This window comes from Caloenas nicobarica, chromosome 3, assembly GCF_036013445.1.
Source record: "Caloenas nicobarica isolate bCalNic1 chromosome 3, bCalNic1.hap1, whole genome shotgun sequence".
Taxonomy (NCBI): Eukaryota; Metazoa; Chordata; class Aves; order Columbiformes; family Columbidae; genus Caloenas; species Caloenas nicobarica.
Window position 1 is genome coordinate 33595367 of NC_088247.1, and position 22774 is coordinate 33618140.

Here is a 22774-nt window from a genome sequence, read left to right on the forward strand (position 1 = left end):
GATGGAAAAATGGATTTAAATCAGGCCTGGTTATGGAAAAAAAAAAAATGAGTATGTTTTTATGTAAAAAGCTATATGCAAATCTAGTATTAGTGGCAGCCCTAAATTCTTTGTGCCTTTCCTTTGACATAAAGACAAGTATAAAGAGGTGAAAGGTGAGATTCACTTCACCTAATTTTAGCCATCTAACCAATAGGTAAGTGGGCTACGTTTGTGATCAAGGCTCCCTCTACGGTCAACAGACTGAGGGATAGATAGCAATTCATCTTGCCTATCTTAAACCTCCATCTGATCTTCCAACAAATATTGGCAATAGGTGGACTAACCACCATCAGTCTTCCTCTTTATTAATTATAGACTAGCCCTCTCTCTTTTAAATGGCAACAAGCAGTCAAGCCATATAGATTGAAAGAGAGAAATGGAAACATCTTCCCCTCAAACCGACACTGGAAAAAATCAGGATTTACTGCAGGCAAAAGTTACAGCCAGCCAATACTCAGTCACCAATATCACTTCTCAGCCTGCTCCCTCAGAGTTCTGGGTCTCACAGGTCAGAGCATGGAGAGGGTGAAAGCAAAGAAGTTTTTGTAGAAAAGGTCCTGCCAACAGTCCTCTCCCTTTACATGCTCAGAGCCTGGCAGTCCAAGCAACTTCACCAACCACAGGTATGGCAGTATGTCAAAAAATAATCCTTCAGAGGAGTGCCAGCCAAACAGCTTGAGGTTTTTAGGTCAAGAGCAACTTCCTCTGAAGACTGATGGCTACCCAGTGCAGGTCAGTACTCAGAGACAGACAGTGGTCAATAAGCCTGCTGCTAGCTTCTGCATCACGTTTGGTCTTGCATAAATCTAAAGTGCAGTCATAGAAATACTGCAGCAGCATAATCTCAAAGTTATAAAAATGGGAATTAGAGTAAATGGAAAGTCAGCACTATAGCTTTGGAGTGAAAAGGTGGAGGGGAAAAAAATGAGTTCATCTTATCCCTATGCCTATGCAGTTGTCTAACTATAGCTGAAAGGTCATAAATATCCTCAGATTGTGAATTCTGCTAAGAAACAGTAGACACACTTTCTGTCTCTTCTCCCATGATACTCCTTCCTTCAACTAACAAGATCACTCAGGCTCCAATGGCTTCCAAAGAGCGACTACCACCACAATTATCTACACTGAAAGCAAAGAGGTGTATCCATATCGAGATGAACAAGTCAAAAATCAAAATTTTTGATGATATGAGATTTATCTCACTAAAATTTTCAAGATCAAAAAAACAGGTGTTGGTCAAGAGCTGACCAGTTTTTCATTACTCCTCTGCAACAACCACATTTTAATTTAGAAATAAATCTTCCATCAGTAACTGACAGGCCAATATCTCCACTGCTAGCAGACTTGTTTCTTACTTCCTGTCATCATTCAATATTATATATGTTCAGAGAACAGAGAACGGCATGAAGTATTTACACTGTACCTCAGCGAACGGCACTAGTCCCGCATGATCAGAAACATCTTGAAAAAAAATCCCTTTTGATAATATTTTCATAAAAGTTCTCATCTATGGAAGCAGAAAACTGGCTCTAAATCTGGTTGATTTGATCTGGATAGCAAGAGAACTTTTCCTTACAAAATGAAAGACCAGCATCAGATACATAGAAAATGAGTTTTGCTTTTACCACAAAAATCCCCTCACCAGGACTTAATAAAAGTTTTAGAGTTTCAGTTTCTGATAGAGAAGACAGCTTGTCCAAAAGACCATGGTCTCTGGGGTAAAGCTTCCACTGATGACTCTTCAAATCATCTACTCCCGCTTTGATTACCTCAAGTTTTCCACAGAAAATATGATGAACAAAGACTACATATCTGAGTAACAAGATGCTGTGTATCTATTTCACCAATACTCAGGACCGAAAGGCAAATTATGAAACAACTGACACCACCTGATTAAGTAGCCTGTTGATATACTGTCTTCCTTGCAAAACACGTTGTTTTAGCTTCTGATGACAGTGTTTCAAAACAAGTTCAGTATTTTCAACCAGAGTTTACACCATATTTACACTCTCAATATCAACACCAAAAAGCTGTGCCCAGGCACATTTCCAATAAATCAAGCCTCTGACATTTTCTTCAATTTGCTTATAAATTCATGATCTTGGCAGACTCTACTATACTTTTCTGTGTATCATGGTTATTAATTTTAAGCACAAAACTTTAATTATCAAATCCTGTACAAACTTGCAATACATACCTGTTGTTCCTTCTGCTTTTCTTGATTTTCCTTGTCCAAAATCATAAATTGGAACAACACTGAGGTCGTATGTAGTTCGCGGCTTAAGTCGCTTTAACACTATGCTTGTAGCAGGAGCGTTTACTCTTCCAAACATCTGTCTTCCTCCAGTGCGTGGTCGGTAGTACACACGATAAGACAAGACTTTCCCAGGTGAAGGCTGCCATGTAACTCTCATTGAATTTTCTGTCTCGTTGTCTACCATCACAGTCCTGGCATTTGGTGACACTTTTCAGTGTAAAAATATGGATAAATATTTACTTTGTCACATAAAGATATGTTCGAATGCATGCCTACAAAATTCATTCTGCCATATTAAAAAAAAAAAAGTGCCCTCTTTAAAATTACAGTATTTTATTGTGGGGAAGACACAGGGGAATCTCACAGACCATTGTTAAATTATCTTTTAATTGCAATTGTCTGAACAAATGTAAGTGGTTTTTTTCCACTACAGAGGAAAAAAGAGGGAAAAAAAAGGAACTACAAATTACATGATGACACAGCATAATTGGGAGTTTTATTTAGTCACGCTTTTCAATAATCTGTTAAGCAATGGATTCAGCACTCTCAAATGAAACTGATAAGATATAAAGCCATTGTTTTTTTATGAACACAATGTCCTATACAGTTTAGATTTTCTAAGTTTTGGATTTGCAGTTCTGATAATCTACTGGTAAATACCTAAACTGCTGAGTGTTGGGCTCCATATAAACTATCCTTGAAATAGTGGTGAGTGACTTTTCAGATGCAGGATAGTATATGTGCTGAAATAGGCACATCGGCTAATAAAGTATTTTCTCTACAAATTGCAGCACTCAGCTTCTAAGAGAGATTTTCCAGACTGTACAAATGTTACAAATGATCTGAAGTGAACTGAAAGGTATGTAATGCTGGCTGTCAGCTGGAATAAGCCATCTAGGTTTTGGCAAAACAGAACCTTCTTGGCATGCCAGAATTGGTCCATATTTCATCATAAGGTAAGGCAGGCTTTGCAGGCTGCAGTACCCTCTCCCAGGCCTAGGAACCGAGGCTTTCTAATTGTGTTTGCAAAAGAAAGATGCAGTGCTAGTTAGTCTCAGGTCTGGGTCTATCGATAGGCCTGACAGCAAGTTCCTTTAGGAGCAACAAACCATGTGGCTAAGCTGCCTACTTAACCTGGAAAAGGCTGGAGGGCTAATGTTGCTGTTCTTGCAAAAAGAAGGAAGATGGAGGGCAGCAGTCTGCTTTGACTCTGGGGAGTCAGCTCTTACCAATGGCAGCAGTCACTACTCTTGCAAGACCTTAAGAGCAGCTCTACTGGGTCAAGGACAAAGGTTAACATAGTTCAGCAGCCTGTCTCCAACAGTAGTCAAAACAGATGCTTAGGAACAAGAACAAGAACGTGTAAACACACATAATGCCTGCCCAGAGCACTCCGTCAGGCTTTGTCTTCACATGACCCCTTTAGGCAAACAACAGAAACATCAAGTCTGATCCAGGGCATCCCTTCATTCATTCTGTCTTGTCTACTTGCCAGTTCTTGCTGTACAACAACAACATATTCCTGGCCCCTCAGTGTTTTTCACTTTGCCTACACTGCAGGAGAGACTTGAGCCTGCTTTGACTAATAGTACCTAATGTTTACCAAATAAGAAAAAAGAAGAGCCTCAGGAAAGGTAAATAACAAACATCAAAATCACCCAGTGAGCCTCACTTTGAGGACTGTGAAGACTGGAAAGGGTAATAGCTTGGAAAGGAAATTCATTGATTCTGTAGGCATTCACCCCACCATTCCTCCTTATTTTATCCATAATATTTCTTCCACCTGATTTCTAGCACTTACATAAAACCTATGGCAGGCTGGCTTCAGAGTAATTTGCAGACAAAATCACATCTAAAGCTGGAAGTAATTCTTGTTGAATCCAGATCTACATGACATAGAAGATATTTTCCTTGTTTTTAATGGTCAAGTGAAAATCCAGAATTGACCGCTCTGAGGTGGCATTTTGGTATTGGGGGGAGAGGGAGCCACTTTTCAGGAAAAAAACAAAATTAAGAAAAATAAGGTCCACTTTCTTTAAAATACAATGACTTTACGAAGAATGGAATGTTACAAAAGGTGGTAATGTTGTGCTACACTCACCGTCAGTAAAAGCCTCTCCTTCTACTGGGTCTCCCTCTCCGCTGCTGTAGGTTGCATATACTGAAATCCTGTATTTAGTCTCGGGCTCCAAGCCTTCTAGCACAGCATCCACTGTATTTCCAGGGACCCTCTTCTCTCCCATTGTATCATCATAAAGTGATTTCCATACTATCCTATAGTCATTAACTGCTCCTGGAGCTGGTGTCCATGATAACCCGACTGTAGTGTCAGTTATGTCTGTGGTAACCAAATTACGTGGCGAACCACGTTCTGCAAGAAATAAAAGAGCAAATTGTCTCTAACATACAAATAGTGACAGTTAGCAAAGCACAAATGGAGAAGCAAATTGATCATAAGATCAAAATCAAACTTTTCACATCAATATTAGTTTCAATAACATATATTTGTAGTTCCAAGAGAAAATTGATGGAATTTTCAACAAAATGTTTAAATTTTATTTTAGACTATGAATGATCCTATCCCTTACCATGCAAGATACTTAGCAGTTTGGGTTTAGAATACGCAAAATAAAAATGGCATTAATCAAAGACTTGGAACGAAACCTGTGCTTAGATGTGCTACAGCTCATGTGGGTAGGTTTTAAGTCTCGAGTAAATAATTTTATTTCATTCATCTTCATCCTCATATGTGTAACGTTTTTCTGAGGAGTAAATAAAAGAGACCTTCACCTGTGTGAAACAGTCCTTTCTCTGACAAATTTATCTTCTTATTTGATAGTACTACTCTTATCTTCCAGAGTACCACTTACCAGATCTACCAGCTATGTCACTTTATGTTTATAACTAATGTGCAGTGTGTTTACTTCATGCCACAGCTACAGTAGAAAACATTCTCCATCTTTCCACTCGTAAGACTTGTACCTCTTTCCTCCCTGTAGTTTGTTCCAGCCAGCTTGGAATGAATGAAACAGCTCATTAGTCTGTGAAATCCAGTTGTCAGCTGAATGCATGAGTCTCACCTAACACACCACAGTAATTCCACTGCTTTCATATTGAGCTTATGGCTCTGAAGTGGTGCAGTGAAAGACATGCCTCTGTTTAATGTTTAGCGAACATTTATAACATATGTTCAATTTTCCTATTCCAGTGGCTGGCTTTTGATGGCAGGAAAGGAGCACTGACTGGTGGGTTTAGTGCAATGGCTTCACCATAGCAAAATCTGCAAAAGGGATCTACAAAACCAGATCCACATACACACAGAAGCGCTCAGTTCTTTGGTGCGTATCTGTGTGGCCTACAGGACACTCCTGAGAGACTGCTTAGCAAGAGGACTTCAACACTTGAGGTGGCCTCATGGCATCACAGTTAAGTTTTACCTACACTGATAAAAATGTATCCCTATGCCATAGCAGCCACAGGACAAGAGTCAAAATTTTGAACACAGAGAAATTCAGTTCCTATCCAATTTCCACTGCTTAGGCTCGTTACAAGAACAGGCCTCACTGTTTTCAGAAGCATAAAGAAGTTTCAGTCCAAAACTGAGCAACAAGTTGCTCAAAGTCATATAACGTGTTTTCACTTTTCATATTCATTCGTCTTTTGTTTCCACCACAAATCTGCAATATTTCCAAACTTAATCCCACAGGACCAAACAGAGCTATTAATACCCATAGAAAGGCTTCATTTTGGAAATATCTCATAGCCAGCATAACTTCATTAAAACCAAGTGAATGAATCCCACTTGGCTTAATGATTAATGGAAATTAATATCAACCTATCTGCAAACAATGTTTACAGTATAATAAAGATTCATCAGATACACAGATTACAGAATCAGAGGGTATCACAAAGCTGACTCTCAAATATAGCAAGTAGAGCATGTAACAGTATTCCTTTGTGTTATGGGGGGGGTTCTGATTTTAATTCACAGTCTTCAGACATCCTACCATGTTCTTCTGGAGGTGATTCTTTTTCTACCCTAATTCTACATCAGTTCTTACAATTTTACTCTTCAAACCAATTTTTATCTTTACAATACAAATCGCTACAAATTGTGGCATGTTCTATTTAAAAAAAAAATAAAAAATAAAAGGTTAAGATACAGAGGTTTTGGTAAAGTTCACTTGTTTATCATTTCACAACAGCCGTTTCATACAGTGAAAAAATTTTAGTGAAAAGGCTTGATTCAGCTCATGCTTCATGCAGTCTCACTGAACTCAGTGACTACACTAAATGAAAGCCAGGGGCAGAATATAAACTCCAAAGACCAATTTTCCTGGAAGCCTGAAAAAAAGATTTGCCTTCAAAAGTAAATTACACCAATTTTTCTGTCTGCTCTTAAGCTTTTACTCCCAAATCTTGGCTTTTTCATACAATAAAAAAAATATTAAGGCAATCCAAATGGAAAAAATATGGAAAACCTAACTTGATAGAATGCACAGATGTCTCACAATAAAAACCTTTCTTTCCATATTTTAATGTAATATAAATATACAAGTCACTTTACTTTGGCTACTTTAAAACATGGCTCTGCCACAACATGATTTCAGTATTAAAGTATCTGCTACCACAGCACAATTTTTTGCAAGTCTACTCCTGGATGCTACAGCTGATGATATATGTTAGAAACACTGCAAAAATAAGTGCATATTTAAAATCATTATTAATTAAGTCATTATTGAGGTCATTAAATAACAGAGGAAAATAATTTGCTTGGAATACACTGTAATGAATACCAGTTACTGTAATATGTTGGTTCTGAAAGAAATATCCTTTGGAACTAAATGTCTTTTTTATAAGGCAAGGTAAGAGAGGGAAAAGGGACTGGGATTTCTACCAAACCACTAGAACTAAATGGAAAATTTTTACTTCAAATAGTTGGAAACTGCTGACAAGACAACTTACCTAGTAAAGGAAATTAGACTTTTTATATGTTACCCTGCAACTGAGAACATTTCTTTAACATAACACACTAACTTGATTTGCACCTCATGTGTGAGGTGGAAGTTGACTGACAGCTTTTTTCTGCTTCACTGGATCTCCTACAAGTGTTTTTGTATTAGGGGAGCAGCTGTGTTTAAGATGCAGTCCAACTGCAAGTCTTAAATTATTAGGATTCCATCAAGTAAGCTGCTACACTCAGAGTCAAGAAATGCATTCATGCTCCACAGTAACACTGGTATATTGTAGTGGCTAGCAAACAGCAGTCAGGCCTGTGAGATATTTTCCCTTGGATTAAAACAAAATACCTAGTTACTTAATTTATGCTAAAAAAAAAAACAAAACCAAAACCAAAACCCTACAACAGTAACACCTAAGCAGTCATTCTGTTCTTTGGTCCACATGTTCAGAAATGCCTGTTGTACTCCCACTTCTTGCTTGCTTGGTTAAACAGGATGGATAAGGAATGTGGAAAGACGATGCAGACTGTAAGAAAGAAAAGTGCTGGCTGGCAAGTGGTTACCAGTCAAAAGACTCCCGCTTTTTCCTGACTTGAAGTAAAAGTTAGTTTGCCCATCACTTCATACAGCCCCTCAGTCATCAGGAATTAGGTCCTCTGATGCTCTGGAGCACCGAAGCAGCTGGTGTAAGCACAGCTGTAAGCCACGGTGAGTATGTACACAGTAGAACAAGGTGCTTGCACAGACAGGCCAAACCCCTGCCTGGGCAAGCAATCCAGTCACTGGTTTCAGATTCTCTTCAGCAGTCTTTAGCTCAGAGCTACAGTCTGCCTCCAGTCCCTTGTACATCTCTACCATCACTCCGTGCAGACACACTCTCAAAAATTAACTTCATAACTTTCAGACAGGTGCTTTTACACCCAGTTCTGGACTTCCGCAACGTCCAGTTTCTGTACTAAGTTTTCCCACTATTGTATGCCAGAAACACAATATAATATTAAAGCAGTTTCCCTGTGTCCACTTGGCTCACTTCCCATGGTTCTCCAACAGTCACTGTTGTTATTGAACACAAGACTGCAAATCAGCTAAAATTAAAATTATGACGTTCATAAAAATCAAATGGCTTTATTCAAATGGCCTTTCCCCCTAGAAACATTTACACAACTCCAGCTGATTTCCATGGGCGTTGTACATGCAGTTAAGGCCCAAAGTTTAAACAACTTTCTGTATGTGCTCTTAAAACCAGCTTTCAAAATCAATCTGCAGCAGTAAATTACATGCAGAGCCATGGATTTTTTTCAGCTAAACATAGGATTGATCTAAGCCAGCATCCTAAAAGGTCAGAATCAACTAAATGAATGAACCTTCTCTTGCACTCTTGCAGAGACATATACCAAAATATTATGGCCTGAGTCCTGCCTTGTTTACAATGGAGATACATCAGGAGTAGCCCATTAGGTCAGCAGGGTAAGTCGCCACAGCCAAGGATCCAAATGCACACATCAGATGAGATGGAAGCAGATGGCCCTGTTAGAGCAGGTCTCTTGCTCTTCTGCTAGTGGAAATGGAGAAAGATGAGAAGCTGCAAACCAGGACAGTTCTGACCGAAAACAGAGGGACTTTGGCCAGAGCACTCCTGAGTCCCTGCTCTAGGATAAAGCCAACAGGAATTCATATTCAGTCCCTTTAACACTTTATTTGTCCTTTCTAATAGTTAACCAGTTAACACTGCTCTCAACTGTCTGGAAATACCTTCTTATTTTTCATTCAACCTTCCCCTGTATTCTTTTTTTTTCTGATACATATTTCATTTCCTATATAAAACAAAGATAATTTTCCAGAGATTATCAAAAGTCAGTTTCAAATGCCAGACTCCAAAATCTTGGAATGTATAATTTTAACAATGCATGAAACAGCATTAAATCTCCTGAAGACACTGACTCCTTGTTTCTGTCAGGACGGAAGCAGCACTATGCAGTCTGAACATTACGTAAAGTCCCTGTGATTTGCTAAAAACCTCATTGTAAGGAAATGTCACTTGAATTTGTACTAGTCTGCCTGTAGGAGGTCATTCATTTCTAAAGCATTCTTATGTTACCATAGAAACACCCAAAAGAAATAATTTATTTTCCAAATAACTTCTATCCATTTTCTGACCAAAAAAGAGCCACCCCCTCAAAAAAAAAAAAAAATCCAAACCTAAACTCTAAGAAATGCTTACAACATAAAATAAAACTGAAAAGTGACTCAGTCATTACCACCTTTTTTAATATATTGCTTTAGTACAGCCTAATTCTCACAGTACCAATAGCTACCCATCAACAGGGTAGCAGGATTGGGTCCTATTTCTCTGAAACATAATGATTCTCATTCTAAAGGGGAAGAGACTATGACGTAATTATCTCTCGAATTTATCTCCTGAACATAATACACCAAACCTCTTATTGTTCATTCTAAAATGTACAAAAATAAGAAAGAAAATGGGTTTTTATCTCTGCTAATGTAGACTAGCAGTCTCATTTATTTTAAAAAAATATGTCTTTTTACGCCAACAGTATCTCTATCTTAGGAATTTCACTTTGAAATTTCTCAGTACAAGCAAGATGGGAATGTGACCATTGATTCTTTTTTGGAAAAAAAATAAAGGCTTTTTTTCTAAATTGCTCTGAAATTTGTATTTAAAAGTGTAATGACTCCTCTGCTTAGAGTCCATAACTGAAATACTCTTAAATCTGTTCAGAAAAATATACAAATGCCAGCAAAAAAGACACTCATAAAATAGATATGCAGCTTTCAAACTTTTCAGATATTCATTAGGATTAAATATTTCTGTGTAGATTGCTTAATCTAGCAATGCATTTGTTTCTCTTTAAAACAACTTTAAATTATGAAAGTTAATCTCTTTAGCAGCTAATGTACAGCATGTTCTTTTCATCTGACAGCACACCTTTGGGCAGAAAACCAAATTCTTGCCAGACTTGCAACCATCTCTTTTATTAAAAAACAGATTAGAAAAACAGTAGCTCTTGCAAACTGCTCGCTGTCTGTTGCATTTATGCTCACTGCCCTCACCACGTTTATCATTGTATTTTATTTCTAGTGTATGATGGCTTGGGTAAGACCATATGATCCCCAAGAAACTTGAAAGCCAAATGGTTTGTTTGGGGTGTTTGAGGATAAGAGGGAGACTTTTCCCTGAGGCATTTCTGTGGGTGTTTCTTGCTTGTTCTCTAGTCTGTGTTATGCATCATTGAATACAACCATCAGTGCTAACTTGTTTAGTTCCCTCAGTTTTCTTGTTCCATCACACAGCAAACAGCAGCCTGCACTGATCTAATTTACTTTAGCAGTTCCAATGACTTTGTGTGAGCTGAGGGGAATCACAGCCAACAAAATGTGTCTGAGGAAAATTTTTCCATGGCACCTTTATAGAAGGGCTCCAACCCAAAGCTGCCTAGTGATGGATCACCATGCACTTTTGAAAGTGAGAGGATAAAGTGGAGAGTTTTCTACAGCACATATTTTGCACGTGCGTTTATGTTTAATGCAGTATGAAATATAAAGCCCCAGAACTTTCACCTCCGACAGTACTTCATATATGCAGACAAAATCAGCCAGTAACTGAAAGAGGCTGTATAAAAGATTGGAGCACTATAAATTTCCTAAAATCTGGAATAGTGAAGAAGGAAAGCACACTCCTTCAACAGAGGAACAAAACATTGTTTCCCTTTTCCCACTCCATGAACACAAAAGCAAAATAAACCCATTCTCTCTGAACAACAATTACCTGTATGGTATGGAACAGCACTCTCAGAAATGAATAATTTTCTGATTAGTCACTTGCTAAACTCTCTGTACCATGTTATCTGTGAACAGTTCATAAAATTGTGATCCTCTGGCATGTGTTTATCTTTGGGCTGGACCAGATAGCTATGCAAACAGTTTATGGAAGAGATTATCTACAGTTACTTGGGGGAATATTTGCAATCTCTGCCTTATGCAGAGAAACAATAAGGGTAAGCATATACTTAGCAAAAAGAAAAACAAAAGGAGAAGCAGAGATTACCCATCTGGTACATGATCTCGAGCACACAGAATGGTTGATGGGTTTGTGTGGTTTTCCCGAGCAAGCCATTTCAAAACACTGAAAAACTGCCATGCAAGGGCAAAGCAGGGGAAGAGGAGGAACTTCCAAAGGCCATTTGTAACTGCTCCAAACTACTTTGGAGAAAATATACATAACTGAAGGACCTTCAATGAATGCCTGGGCAGACATGTTCTTGCAAATCATGTTAAAGCAGTCTAAAAGATTATCAGTTTTTCTTTCTCTGCTGAAGGCTACCCTTGCAACCAAGACAGAGCAACTGATCGTGTGGGTTCTCCTACTACATGCAGAGTAAAATAATTCATTACTGAAGGCAGTAAGAATGTTTGTCTACACCCTTAGTCACAGGGGACCATTTAGTGACTCAGTAAAATTCCATAAGCATCTAAGACCTTGGATTTTTCATTTCCTGCCACTTGATTATATGATTGCTGGAGAAGCTACTGTAGCCACCTCCTCTTTACCCACTTTCCTATTAATTCTGAAATATTCACTACATCCAAACTGTTTTCTCTTAGACTACATATCAATACCATAAACTAACTGTCCCAGTTTGAAGAGCAATCTCAAACATTGCTCTTGATATGATGATGGCCAGCAACCATGGCATCACTGACTGAATAGGTTTGGTGAGAATTCATATGGTGAAGACATCAAGCAAACCCCACTGGGATTCCTGATACAGGAAAATACTTAAGTGCTCAGTACTTCAGTGCTGTTGGCAATGAAAAACACACACCACACTATTTTGTTTCTCAGACACTATGGCTCACGGAAAAACTAACTGAAAAACTAAACACCTTTTTATGCTTCCTTTCGCAGCTTTTTTGTCATTACTGTTGATAAGTTTATTTCTCCAGGAGTTAAGATCTGTCCCATTCCCAGCCTGAGTCAGACGAATTATTTCATCTAATAGTTAAGTATTCTCTTCACCAACCTGTGTAACTTTTCAGCTGAGTCCAACCATATTTATTTTAGCTTCACAGGCAGCATGACTTATTTTTTCAAGCAAACTTCTATACTAAGCTTCGAAGATTGAATGTTACCTTTTAGTTCCAAAATTGCAATCCTTTTATTCTTATTTGCCTGTTTTTCCTCAAAGATTTTGTCTTTTTATCATTCAATGAGGTAAGACAGTGCCATACAACAAAATATTGTCTTATGTGTACTTCAACAGATATTCTGAGAACCTTCCACAACATTAGTCAGAGAGTGTTTCAAAATATCTATGGACCATGTCCAAAGAGTTTTGGCCTAATTCAAGTATTTTTATTACCCCATGAAACTGCAGATATGCTGATTACTGAAATACGTGGTGGATGTTCCATAAGAAAACATCATGATTTATGCTTCTGCTGTCATGCAAACTGAAGTTCGTGTTCTATCCATTACCTTTGATCATTCAGTAATGACTGACATCTGTATATGCTCTTACTAACATTTTATCTAACCAAGAAAAATTTAATGGACAGCTTTAATGTGGAGAGTCATGTTTTCTTGAGTGCAACCTGATAGGATTTGCAAATCCAGTTGAATCTTCAAAGGATATGCATTTGAGTGACGAAGCTATACCTGTCAAAATGATGGATGATGATGATAATTTTAAATTTGGGGTTCTCCCAGCTGAGGAACCAAATAAAAAGCAATCCAGTTAAGTGACAGGATGCTCATTTATTCATATTTATCACAAGACAAAGTCGGTCACAGAATGTCTGGCATAAGGTTTTAATTCAGTTGCTTAAAGTAAAACCTCTTACAGGAACGCTTCTGTGTCCTTTTAAGTGCAACATCCACTTTAAACTCCCTGTGGTTGCGTATAAATGCATTCATGAGCTATAGCCAACTATCCTTTTGAATTTTTTGACTCTTCTTATTGACACTTTATCACTGCAGAAAGTCCAAATCAGAATCAAAGCCCTCCTGGGGGCTAGCAGGAAGCACTGAAATGACAAGACAGTCTCTACCTGAGACTGAATTCTGGTTTTCTGATTACTCTGTCCTTTTTATTCTGCTGTATATCATTCACTGCTCTCTCTATTTAGAACGCATTTTAACTGAAGCTCTAGGTAATGCCTTAAAAGACTTTTCTATTGCTCAAGTTTTATGATAGGGTAAAATTCTAAGAGCTCCATGCTAACAAAGCATCTCTCTCAGGTTTGTTACAAAGATACCAAATGAAAACCTTTCCACTAAATGTAAATGATTAACTTGATCAACCCTTCACTAAAATTTGGGGCATCTCCATAAGGAAGTGGACAATTCAGTCTGTTTAACAGAGAGACAGAGGCCTCTCAATATTTCCAAAGTTAGACCAAGGCATCTCAGCATACACTACAGCCTTGTGAATCTTCTGGGATGTGGAGATGTGAATTCAAACTCTCCCAGACTGAGCAAGGCTTACGTATCCGTGCTCCCTCTTCCCCCAGTAAAATGTTAGACTTAATAGACTACCATACAAAAGGAAGTGGCAGCACCACCATCAACAGGGAAGTTCACTAAGTCCTGATCACCTCTGGCTTTTCTGGGTGATACAGGCAGAATCCAGCTCCTTGTTCTCCTTTATCTGGATCTAAGCAATGTTCTGGGCAGGAGACAGGTTCTCATCTCCTGCAAAAGGAGCATTTTGAATTTTTCATGGGTTGTGAAACTGAGGGAATTAAAGAACTTTCAGCATGAATTGTAAGGTGCCTGATTCTCTGATGTCTGCACCCTGTCTCAGTGTAAACAGGTGGATTGGATCATTGTCTGAGACTTAGGTAGTGAAGCAGGCAGGGAGTTGGTACCTAGCTCTCAGTTGCTCCTTCTGTAGTCAATGAACAGACAAATGTTCCTTTGAAGGAGAAATGAGATCTCAGATGGACTACCTGCCTTCTGGATGTATTTGCCTTTCTTCATCAATCACAGAAGAATCCTAGAGAGTCCATGATGTGAACTGCAGTTTTCACATAAGTGCCTAAATCTTAGTGGTATGAATTAAGCACATTGGTGAATCATTGGAACATTTGGGGGTTTTTTGGTTTGTTTTTTTTTTTCATTTTCCTATTTAAACTAGGTTTTCTGGCTTGTTTCCTAACCTATGTCATATACAAAAAGTTAAACTGAGAGCCAAGTATATCCTTATTATAACACCATTAGCGTCAATGGACGAGTTTTTATTCCACATAATTAATCTGTAAGATGTTTTCAAGTGCCATGCCTACACAGCTGCGGTGCCAGACTTTAGCAATACATACCTGGCCAGCACAGAGCACAGTCACACTTCCTTTCATGGCCTAGGAGGCAGCTTTCCCTGTCCTCTGACAATTAACAGATGACACTGAGAATGCTCACAGAGAAGAAGTCTGGGAAATTCTCCACTCAAAGGCAGACTGAGAGCAGCCTCCCCTCCTTATAAGAAAGGTTTTGGCTCTGACTTATGCCTTTGCCAGTATTCTGTTAATGCTCTGCTCCGTGTTCTTATTCCTAATAGTTAAAAGCAGGATATGATTCATTACTCATTTGTCTAAACTTGATATTGCCTAGACTGAACATCTTTCAGTCTCAATACAATAGAAAACCTGCACATTTTAGAATGAAATATTTTAACCCCATTAATTAATCCTGTTACATTAAGGACAATCTGTCACTGAAACTGCTTGGAAATTGAGTCATAAGACAAAATATTTCACCAATGCTGGTGCAGAAGTGCAGTCAGTTTTGGCTGGTGCTTCTGGCAACACCTTTTTCAAGAGACCAAGAGTCCCCTCCACAACCACTGATTTGACCGCACTGTTTTCTCCGATCGACAGTAGGTTTGAAAAACTCCTATAAAGTAGGAGAACGTCTTTATGCCTATTTTCCATTTTTACTTCTACAGAAAACTCAGGAAGGCAGTATACTTTAAGACATCTTAAAAGTAAATCAAATAAATGAATAACTGTACAGAAACAATAAATAATTACCTTCAAGTGTTTCTCCCTCTCCAGAAAGGGCCTCTCCTGCTCCAGAAGCATACAGGGCAGACACAGTCAACGTGTACCTCGTGGCTTGATCTAAGCCTTTCAGCACTTTAGAGGTAGCATCACCTTTCACAGTCACTTCCTTAGTTTCACCTCCCATGACCGGACTGTATGTTATAAAGTACTGCTGCACTTTGCCAGGAGCAGCACTCCAAGACAGCTTCATTGTTGATGTTGTAGCATCAGAAACTCTCAAATTTCTTGGATTTCCTCGGACTGCACATGTCAAAAGACATTGAAAACAACTTGAAGCAAGCTTCATTTCTTGGTTTATTTTTTAGGTTACCACAACATAAGACTTAATGCTGAAAAAATAATTCTTGAATAGCATGCACTAACGCTGATACAGTATAATTTACTGTAATTAGGATTGTGCAACTCTGTCCCCACCCTCCTTAGGCAAAAATGCTCAATAAAGTCTTTTTTCTCGCTCTGCTTTTTTTTTTCTATTAAAACCACAGGCTCGGTTCTGAAACACTTATACATACTAGCACCTCAACATATGCTTAACTTCAACACATCAAGATCCATGTTGAAGAATCTGTCTGCAGAATCAAGTCAAAGATCACCAACGAAATGTGAAATCAACACATTATGGTTGCCTATAAAGTTCTTTTTGATGATAGCTTTTCTGGCTGCTAATATTTATAATCTCAGTGAAGTTTCACCAATGATCAGGACATTCATAGTGTCTCTGTACTCTTCAGATTTCATTTAATAAGGCATGATACCTGTTAAAGTATCATACATTTTCATACAAGTTAAGGCTACAGTGATAACTTCAGTAAATTAAATGTTTAATTCATTCCTTGCTAGCCATTCAGAACAAAGCACAAACAGGGTCTGAATTTGCTGAAAATATATATAATTTATATCATTAACAATATGAAGAATCAGGAGGATAATCAACTAAATATACAGGTAAATTATTCACTCAAGTTACCTTGCTATATTAGGTGTTGCAGGATTGGTACACGATATTTTAAAATAACATTAAAATTTTGATAAATTATATTGTCTTAAATTATCTGTCAGCTAGGTTTGAGTAATTTTATAATTCCCTGTTCATCTGAGACAATACATATGGATTATAATATTTCAGTATGAAAAGGGGATTGAGGGATTGGACTAGATGATCTTTTGAGGTCCCTTCCAATCGCTAACATTCTGTGATTCTGTGAACACATCAGCATGCAAGGAGTTCTCAAGCTTACTACATTCACAGCATTGATCATATACCTTCATCAGTTTTTGCATATCCACTCAGCGAATACCCAGGTCCAGACTGATACTCTGGAATAACAGACACTTCATATCTTGTATCTTGGATCAAATTCTGCAGAGTAGTTGATCTTTCATTTGCTGAGACCGTCACTTGTCTCCTTTCTCCTCCAGTCAGTGGTGTATATACAAGCCTGTACCGCAGGACATTTCCTGGAGCTGGAGTCCAGCCAACTACAAAGCTATCAGTAGTTTCATCTGTTATCCTTAAGTTTCGAGGAGCACCCTTAACTACAAAAAATATAGACATATAATTTGTAAATATTTGCTTTTAATCAAGTAATATCTGAAGTGAAACCATTCCAACCATTCTGTTTGTTCATTTTAGCTCAATTTACCAAAACAACACTTTATATTGCTCTCCCATTGTTTTAAGGTACACGAACCATTAGTCATTTTTAAATATTCAGGGCCAGAGTTACAATCAGCAGTGTAAAAAAGTTGTCCCCAAAAGTACATTAATCCCAGTTTATATAATTGCTTCTGAAACTTAAGACAGTCTGACTGTGTTTAGCAGTAACAGTAGAACTGAACTGCGTAAGGGATATTTGGGCATAGTCGGGAAATTCCTTAACACGAAAAATAATGTAAGTTTCTCTGTCGTGGCCATTTGCTTTTGCACCACCTCCTTTTACAGATAGTTGCTCAGATACACCTGACTACACACAGGCAGCTCTCCTATTTTAAAGAAAAGACCAAGGTAAATGCAACAGGAAGAAAAAAATCTATTTCTGTAAGTTAAATTTTCACAACAAAAAATGCATTCATTGCAATAATTGCAATATGAGTGGCACCTAATGTTTAAAAAAAGCTTCTGAATTATGTCTCAAACTAAAAGATAAGAAATAGTTTGTTATCCTGGAAATTAGGGAAAAACTGTGGTGAATCATTTAACTTAGGCTTTTCCTTGATAAAAGATATAGCAGCTCAGGTCATTTTGTACGAATTCAGTGTTTTCTACTAATCAGAAACACAATACTCTATTTCAAATTCTTTAAAAGCCTGAAATCAAAGTTAGTTGCCAAGAAAGCTATCCAGCCCAAATTGTTAGCTAGATCTGTATGAAGAGCTGATGATGTTTACATGATTGCAGAAGGACTCTGTCTTCTCTGACATGTCGGGATTTCCTCAGATCAAGATATTGACAATTATTGAAAGTAGTATCAGTTACAACATGGTAACATTGATTATTTTTATTAAAGCTATTCCTTCTCTTGTCCCTTACACTCACAAGCTACATATTGTATCAGCCAAGAGTCTGTCTGTTTTCCTAAGGGAAAGTTATGCGTGGCCGAAACATTCTGACTGGTACAGTCATGGAAATAGACACACCAACAGTGAAACCTGTATCTTCCAAACTTAACATTCAAACTAAGCTATTTTATAAATGTGTATTCCTATCAATCCTAAGAGGAAAGAGCAATTAAAAAATTTCCGTGCTGTTTCTTTTGCTCCCTTGGAACCATTTATGTCACCAAAGGTCACAAATGACAGCATGGAATAATGAAAAAGAGTGGATCAATATTTTGAAAAGCATGATTTAGACTATACTGAGTATTCAACTACTGGTATATAAAATCAAATTTACTATCATACTTCTGCTTTAAATCAGTGGAAATGAATAGCAACAACTCTATCGAGAAAAAGTACAGCTACTATGCTTGAATTTACAGCAATCGATCACATAAATTCACACTGACATGAATGCAAGTTTTGAATCAGTAAGAGTTATTAGGTCAGACCCATGAGGTTCTGATGAGAAACAGCTGACCAAAAACTCGGCACCCTTTTAGCCTGTGTATAAGCCTGTATATTCCGTATATAAAACAGAATTTCACTTAACGTGAGTTAGATGTAGACACAGCAAATTACATGGGTACACGCTTGACTTTAAATATATTAAAGTCAACATACATTCCTGGATCTGAGTCATAATTATTAAATACAATAGAATAGTTAATTTGGAAGGGACCTACGATGATCGTCTAGTCCAGCTGAAGTGTATATCAAGATTAATACAAGGCAATGAATTATTGACAACACATCATTTCATTCAAAAATAGGCCACTGAAGAGAAACAGAGCAACCATTCAACTTTCAGGGAAAATAAAATTCAGTCTTAACAACCTAACATTGGCCTATTATTGGAATTTTATAGCTTTACTAAATGCACTGAGACACAATAGTGTTTATTCTGATCCTGCGTACCAATACAGGCTCTCAGCCTTAGCTGGCTGTTCTGCGTATATCCATTCTCTCAAAGCAAATTCTTATTTGAACATATGATTCTTTTGTGTCTCAGAATAATGGGACGCCTACCTTCTAAGGTGGTTTCTTCTCCATCCAAGGAAGGGCCGTCACCATCTTCATATTCAGAAATCACACTGACTGCGTAAGTAGTTTCAGGTAGCAAGTTGGTGAGAACTGAGCTAGTACTTGAAGCTGGTACTGAAACAATGAATTCCTCTCCACCAATCGCTACTTTATATTTAATGAGATAGGACAAAACCTCAGATCCAGCTGGAGACCAGCTCACGTTGAAACTGTCAGATGTTATGTCAGAAAAGACCATATTCTTTGCAGGCACATAAGCTGTATGGAAACAAAAATGCATAGATGAGGCATACTTTCTAGAACAATTTTAACACGAAATCTCTAGAATAAATTTAAAATGTCCATCAATAATTTGATTTATTCTAATTGAAGAGATCTTTTGTTGCACATGCAACAGTATTTGTTTTCTATACTTGCTTATAGCTGTCAAATTTCATGAAGATGTCTAGGTTGTCCCAAATCATATGACAATGAGTAGAAGCACCAACTCAGTGATTTCTAGATCAAATGAGAATAGTCCATCTAAAAAAATGCACTTACAAAAACTCAAGTTAGAATCTGATGATATGTTGAGTTCCCTCCTTCGTATGTCCCATGAATAGCAATAACATTATGCCCTCAATGGGAACTAAGAATCCTTGTAAATTTTTTCAGATCTAGATTAGAAATGGGACAAAATAAATCCCAGTATTTTTTCAGGAATGAAGTCAAAGGGGAAACAAGGAACTTGACATGAGGCACAAACACAAACCTGACATCCTGGGCTTGTTTTGGTTGGCCTAGTGAGTCTAACAGTGGGGATGTTAAGACTGCTTGAGCCCTCTAAAACAAAGGCTGCTTTGCTGGTTTGTTCCTCAAAGCTATCCTGAAACAAAAGGCTTATTTTTAAAGACAGTGGGGTTTTCAATGCTGGGGACTATTCAATGTTAGTGTTCTACTAAACATAGGTAGGGACACTGAGGGTGCCACTAATCATAAGTAACTTTAGGTGACCAGAAGTTGGTCATCTAGAAATCTTTTAAATATCAAACATTTTCCAAGCTTGGAAAATTTGGATGTATTGAAGACTTTCATGTGCTACATCATTTCAGTCTTTACAGCTAGATCGAGATTAATATCACCTAGCATCTGCTGTCTCAAATTGTCTTTTCTAAGCCCATTTCAGAGAGTTATTTATTCTACCCTAAAAACTAATCAAATCACCCTCTGGAGATGTCGATACTGTTCCATTACCTTCAAAATTCTAAAAGACAAGCTTAGACTAGTACCTCATTTTGGACAGCTAAAGAAGAATGGCCCTTGTAAGTAACTGTTTTACTCAAGATATTGAGTGTAAAAGCAGAGCACATACACTAAGGTCATTCCAGATAGACACACACTTTAATAGCTTTCTAGGTACCTAGGAGAGGAGGCAAAAAAAAATATTTCTCCAATAATTTTTTCATCTCAGTTTCTCCATTAATTTCCCCCATTGCTTTTAATATGTTTGAAAATGAGAACCAAATCCCCAGTTATTGAAATTATAATTTGTATATGGACGATTTAATCAATATCAGTTCTTAAGGTGACTACAAGTACAAAACATTGGTTTGGATCTTTTTTCATTGCATCTTCTACATTTCTCTAAGTAATAGTAGTTACTTACATTTTTTCCTTATAGCTGCCAGTTCCTGCTCAATCCGTAGGCAGACAGACTGTGTAAGTTCAAATGATATTCTTTGAAAAGCATCAAAATCTTCCACTGTATAAACATGGGTTTCAGCAGGAGGGGTTGCAATGGCTTCTAACTCTGTACGCACTGCGTCCTTCACACCAACTGCAAATATTTCTACATCTGCCTCCCTCAGCTTTATTGCAGGTTCTTTAAAAGCATCTGACGACTTTCCATCAGTGATAAGAATCATGACTCTTGGCACATTTGGTCTTGATCCTTTGCTGGTAACAAATACTTTCTCCCTTACATATGTCATCGCTTTGCCTGTGTTGGTAGATCCACCTCTGTAGGGGAAGGTGTTAATAGCCTGAATTATGTCTTCCACTCTGTTGTATCTGTTCAAAGAAAACTCCATATGGGGATCTCTGCTGTACTGGACAAGACTTATCTGTACTTTTCGAGGCGATATCTCAAAGCTTTTAACTAAAACTTCCAAAAAGGCTCTTACTTTAACAAAATTGGCGATACCAATGCTGTAGGAACCATCCACTAAAAACACAACATCAGCTTTTACATCGACACCACGTGAGCATTCTGTAAAGAAAAAGAATTACCACTATAAACAGATATTCAATAGCCACAGCATTATAATTTCATCTGTCGTTCATGTATCATACCTCGTTGCTCATAAAGGAAATAAACCACTTTAAGTAAAGGTCTTTCTCATAAATAATGAAGGTATGACATTAAAACAAGCATCAGAGGTTTCAACAACAAACAGCTACCAGGTGAAAATAACATAGTAGCTCCTAACTCACCCACTTGAACTTTTACTTGTTGTGTTTTTTCCATTATTGTTATTGGCTCACTGGGGGTCAGTCCTTTCATTGCATAAACATTAATTTGATATTCTGTGTCTGGAGAGAGATCTTTAACATTTAGAGCAGTAGTCTGAGGACCCACACTCAGTACATGTTGTTTTCCACCAGCTATCATGGGGATGAACTGCAGCCGGTAGCCAGTTATTTGGCTTGTGGATGGATCCCAAGTGATCCTGACAGATTTTGAGGAGATCTGAGTGGCCACCAGATTTGAAGGAGGTTCCACCACTGAAAAAAATCAAAAGCGAGCCCCAAGTATTAATTACAATTATACATATTATATTGCACAACTTTAATTCTGTAATAAATTTAGTCATCTTTGCTTGATCTTTAATAAAAACCCACTTTTTTAGCATAAGTAAACACAAGTGAATTACAAGACAGTCTAAATGGGGTCTCAGTGAGAGGACAGAAACATGAACAATGCATTTGTGGTCCCCTCAGTGTAGCTCCAGGAGAAATGCTGCCTTGCTTTAATACTGTTTCAACCAAAAGTGAAAGATCCACTGAAACACAGTAGAAACTGTGAACAAATGCAGACCTGAGCAAAGCACTGGGACAGCGGAGTCATCTCTGCTGCCATTTTGGTCAGAGAATAACTAGTTACTTAGAATCTTACAGGGCCAGAAAGCTGCAATGGCACAGCTTAATACCTATGTTTTCTCAGTATTCTTCAGTGTGTTTTCTTTCCTTGGTTCTTAACCTATTACTTATTCTTCCCATTCACTAAGCAGTTTTTTTCCCTTTGGTACATTTTTCCATAGAAGTGATGCCTGTGTCCAGATCAACTGTATGAGACTCTGATAACTGCACATCATTATGCGACCCTTGAAAGTGCGGAATAACGGAGCTGTTCCAAATCTACTGCATCACGTGTTCTGCTCTCCTGCATTTAAATGCAGAAAGCTGAGACCGGCTTTCCACACTTGCTAGATGAGGCAATGGATCAAACTCCAGAAACAAAGAACGTAGGGATAGCCCCTTAAATACACATCAGAATAAAGAGAAGTCAATAAATATATTCATATAAAGTATCTCACCTTCTTCTCCACTAACCAGTTCACCTAGTTGTTCATCAACACCAGAGCACACTTGCAAGATAATTTCGTTCTGTATATCCACAATTCCATCAAAATTAGCCACATTGAACACATGCTTTAGTGAAGGCTGAGATGCAATTAGCTTGAGTTCCTTTGCATCTGCTGCTTTGATTCCTAGAAGTCGCAATAGACAGAACTGTGTTAAGCAGCCATGAAATACA

At 37.8% G+C, this 22774-nt stretch overlaps 1 protein-coding gene across 8 annotated transcripts in view; it reads right to left on the reverse strand.

The window, feature by feature from the left end:
• The window catches only part of COL12A1 (collagen type XII alpha 1 chain), a 105945-nt gene that overhangs the window by 67465 nt on the left and 15706 nt on the right, over positions 1-22774 (reverse strand). For 6 of the 8 annotated variants that reach the window (XM_065632184.1, XM_065632185.1, XM_065632186.1 and 3 more), the window contains 8 exons: positions 22554-22727; positions 21451-21741; positions 20624-21226; positions 18964-19236; positions 16603-16875; positions 15307-15579; positions 4401-4670; positions 2240-2506 (listed from right to left, as the gene is read on the reverse strand). The exons of 1 other annotated variant lie outside the window; for it this stretch is intronic. In XM_065632184.1, the coding sequence (XP_065488256.1) occupies positions 2240-2506; positions 4401-4670; positions 15307-15579; positions 16603-16875; positions 18964-19236; positions 20624-21226; positions 21451-21741; positions 22554-22727 (2424 nt within the window). Of the gene's footprint in view, positions 1-2239; positions 2507-4400; positions 4671-15306; positions 15580-16602; positions 16876-18963; positions 19237-20623; positions 21227-21450; positions 21742-22553; positions 22728-22774 lie in introns of those variants that run through there. One more of the 8 variants, XM_065632190.1, reaches the window with a different exon arrangement.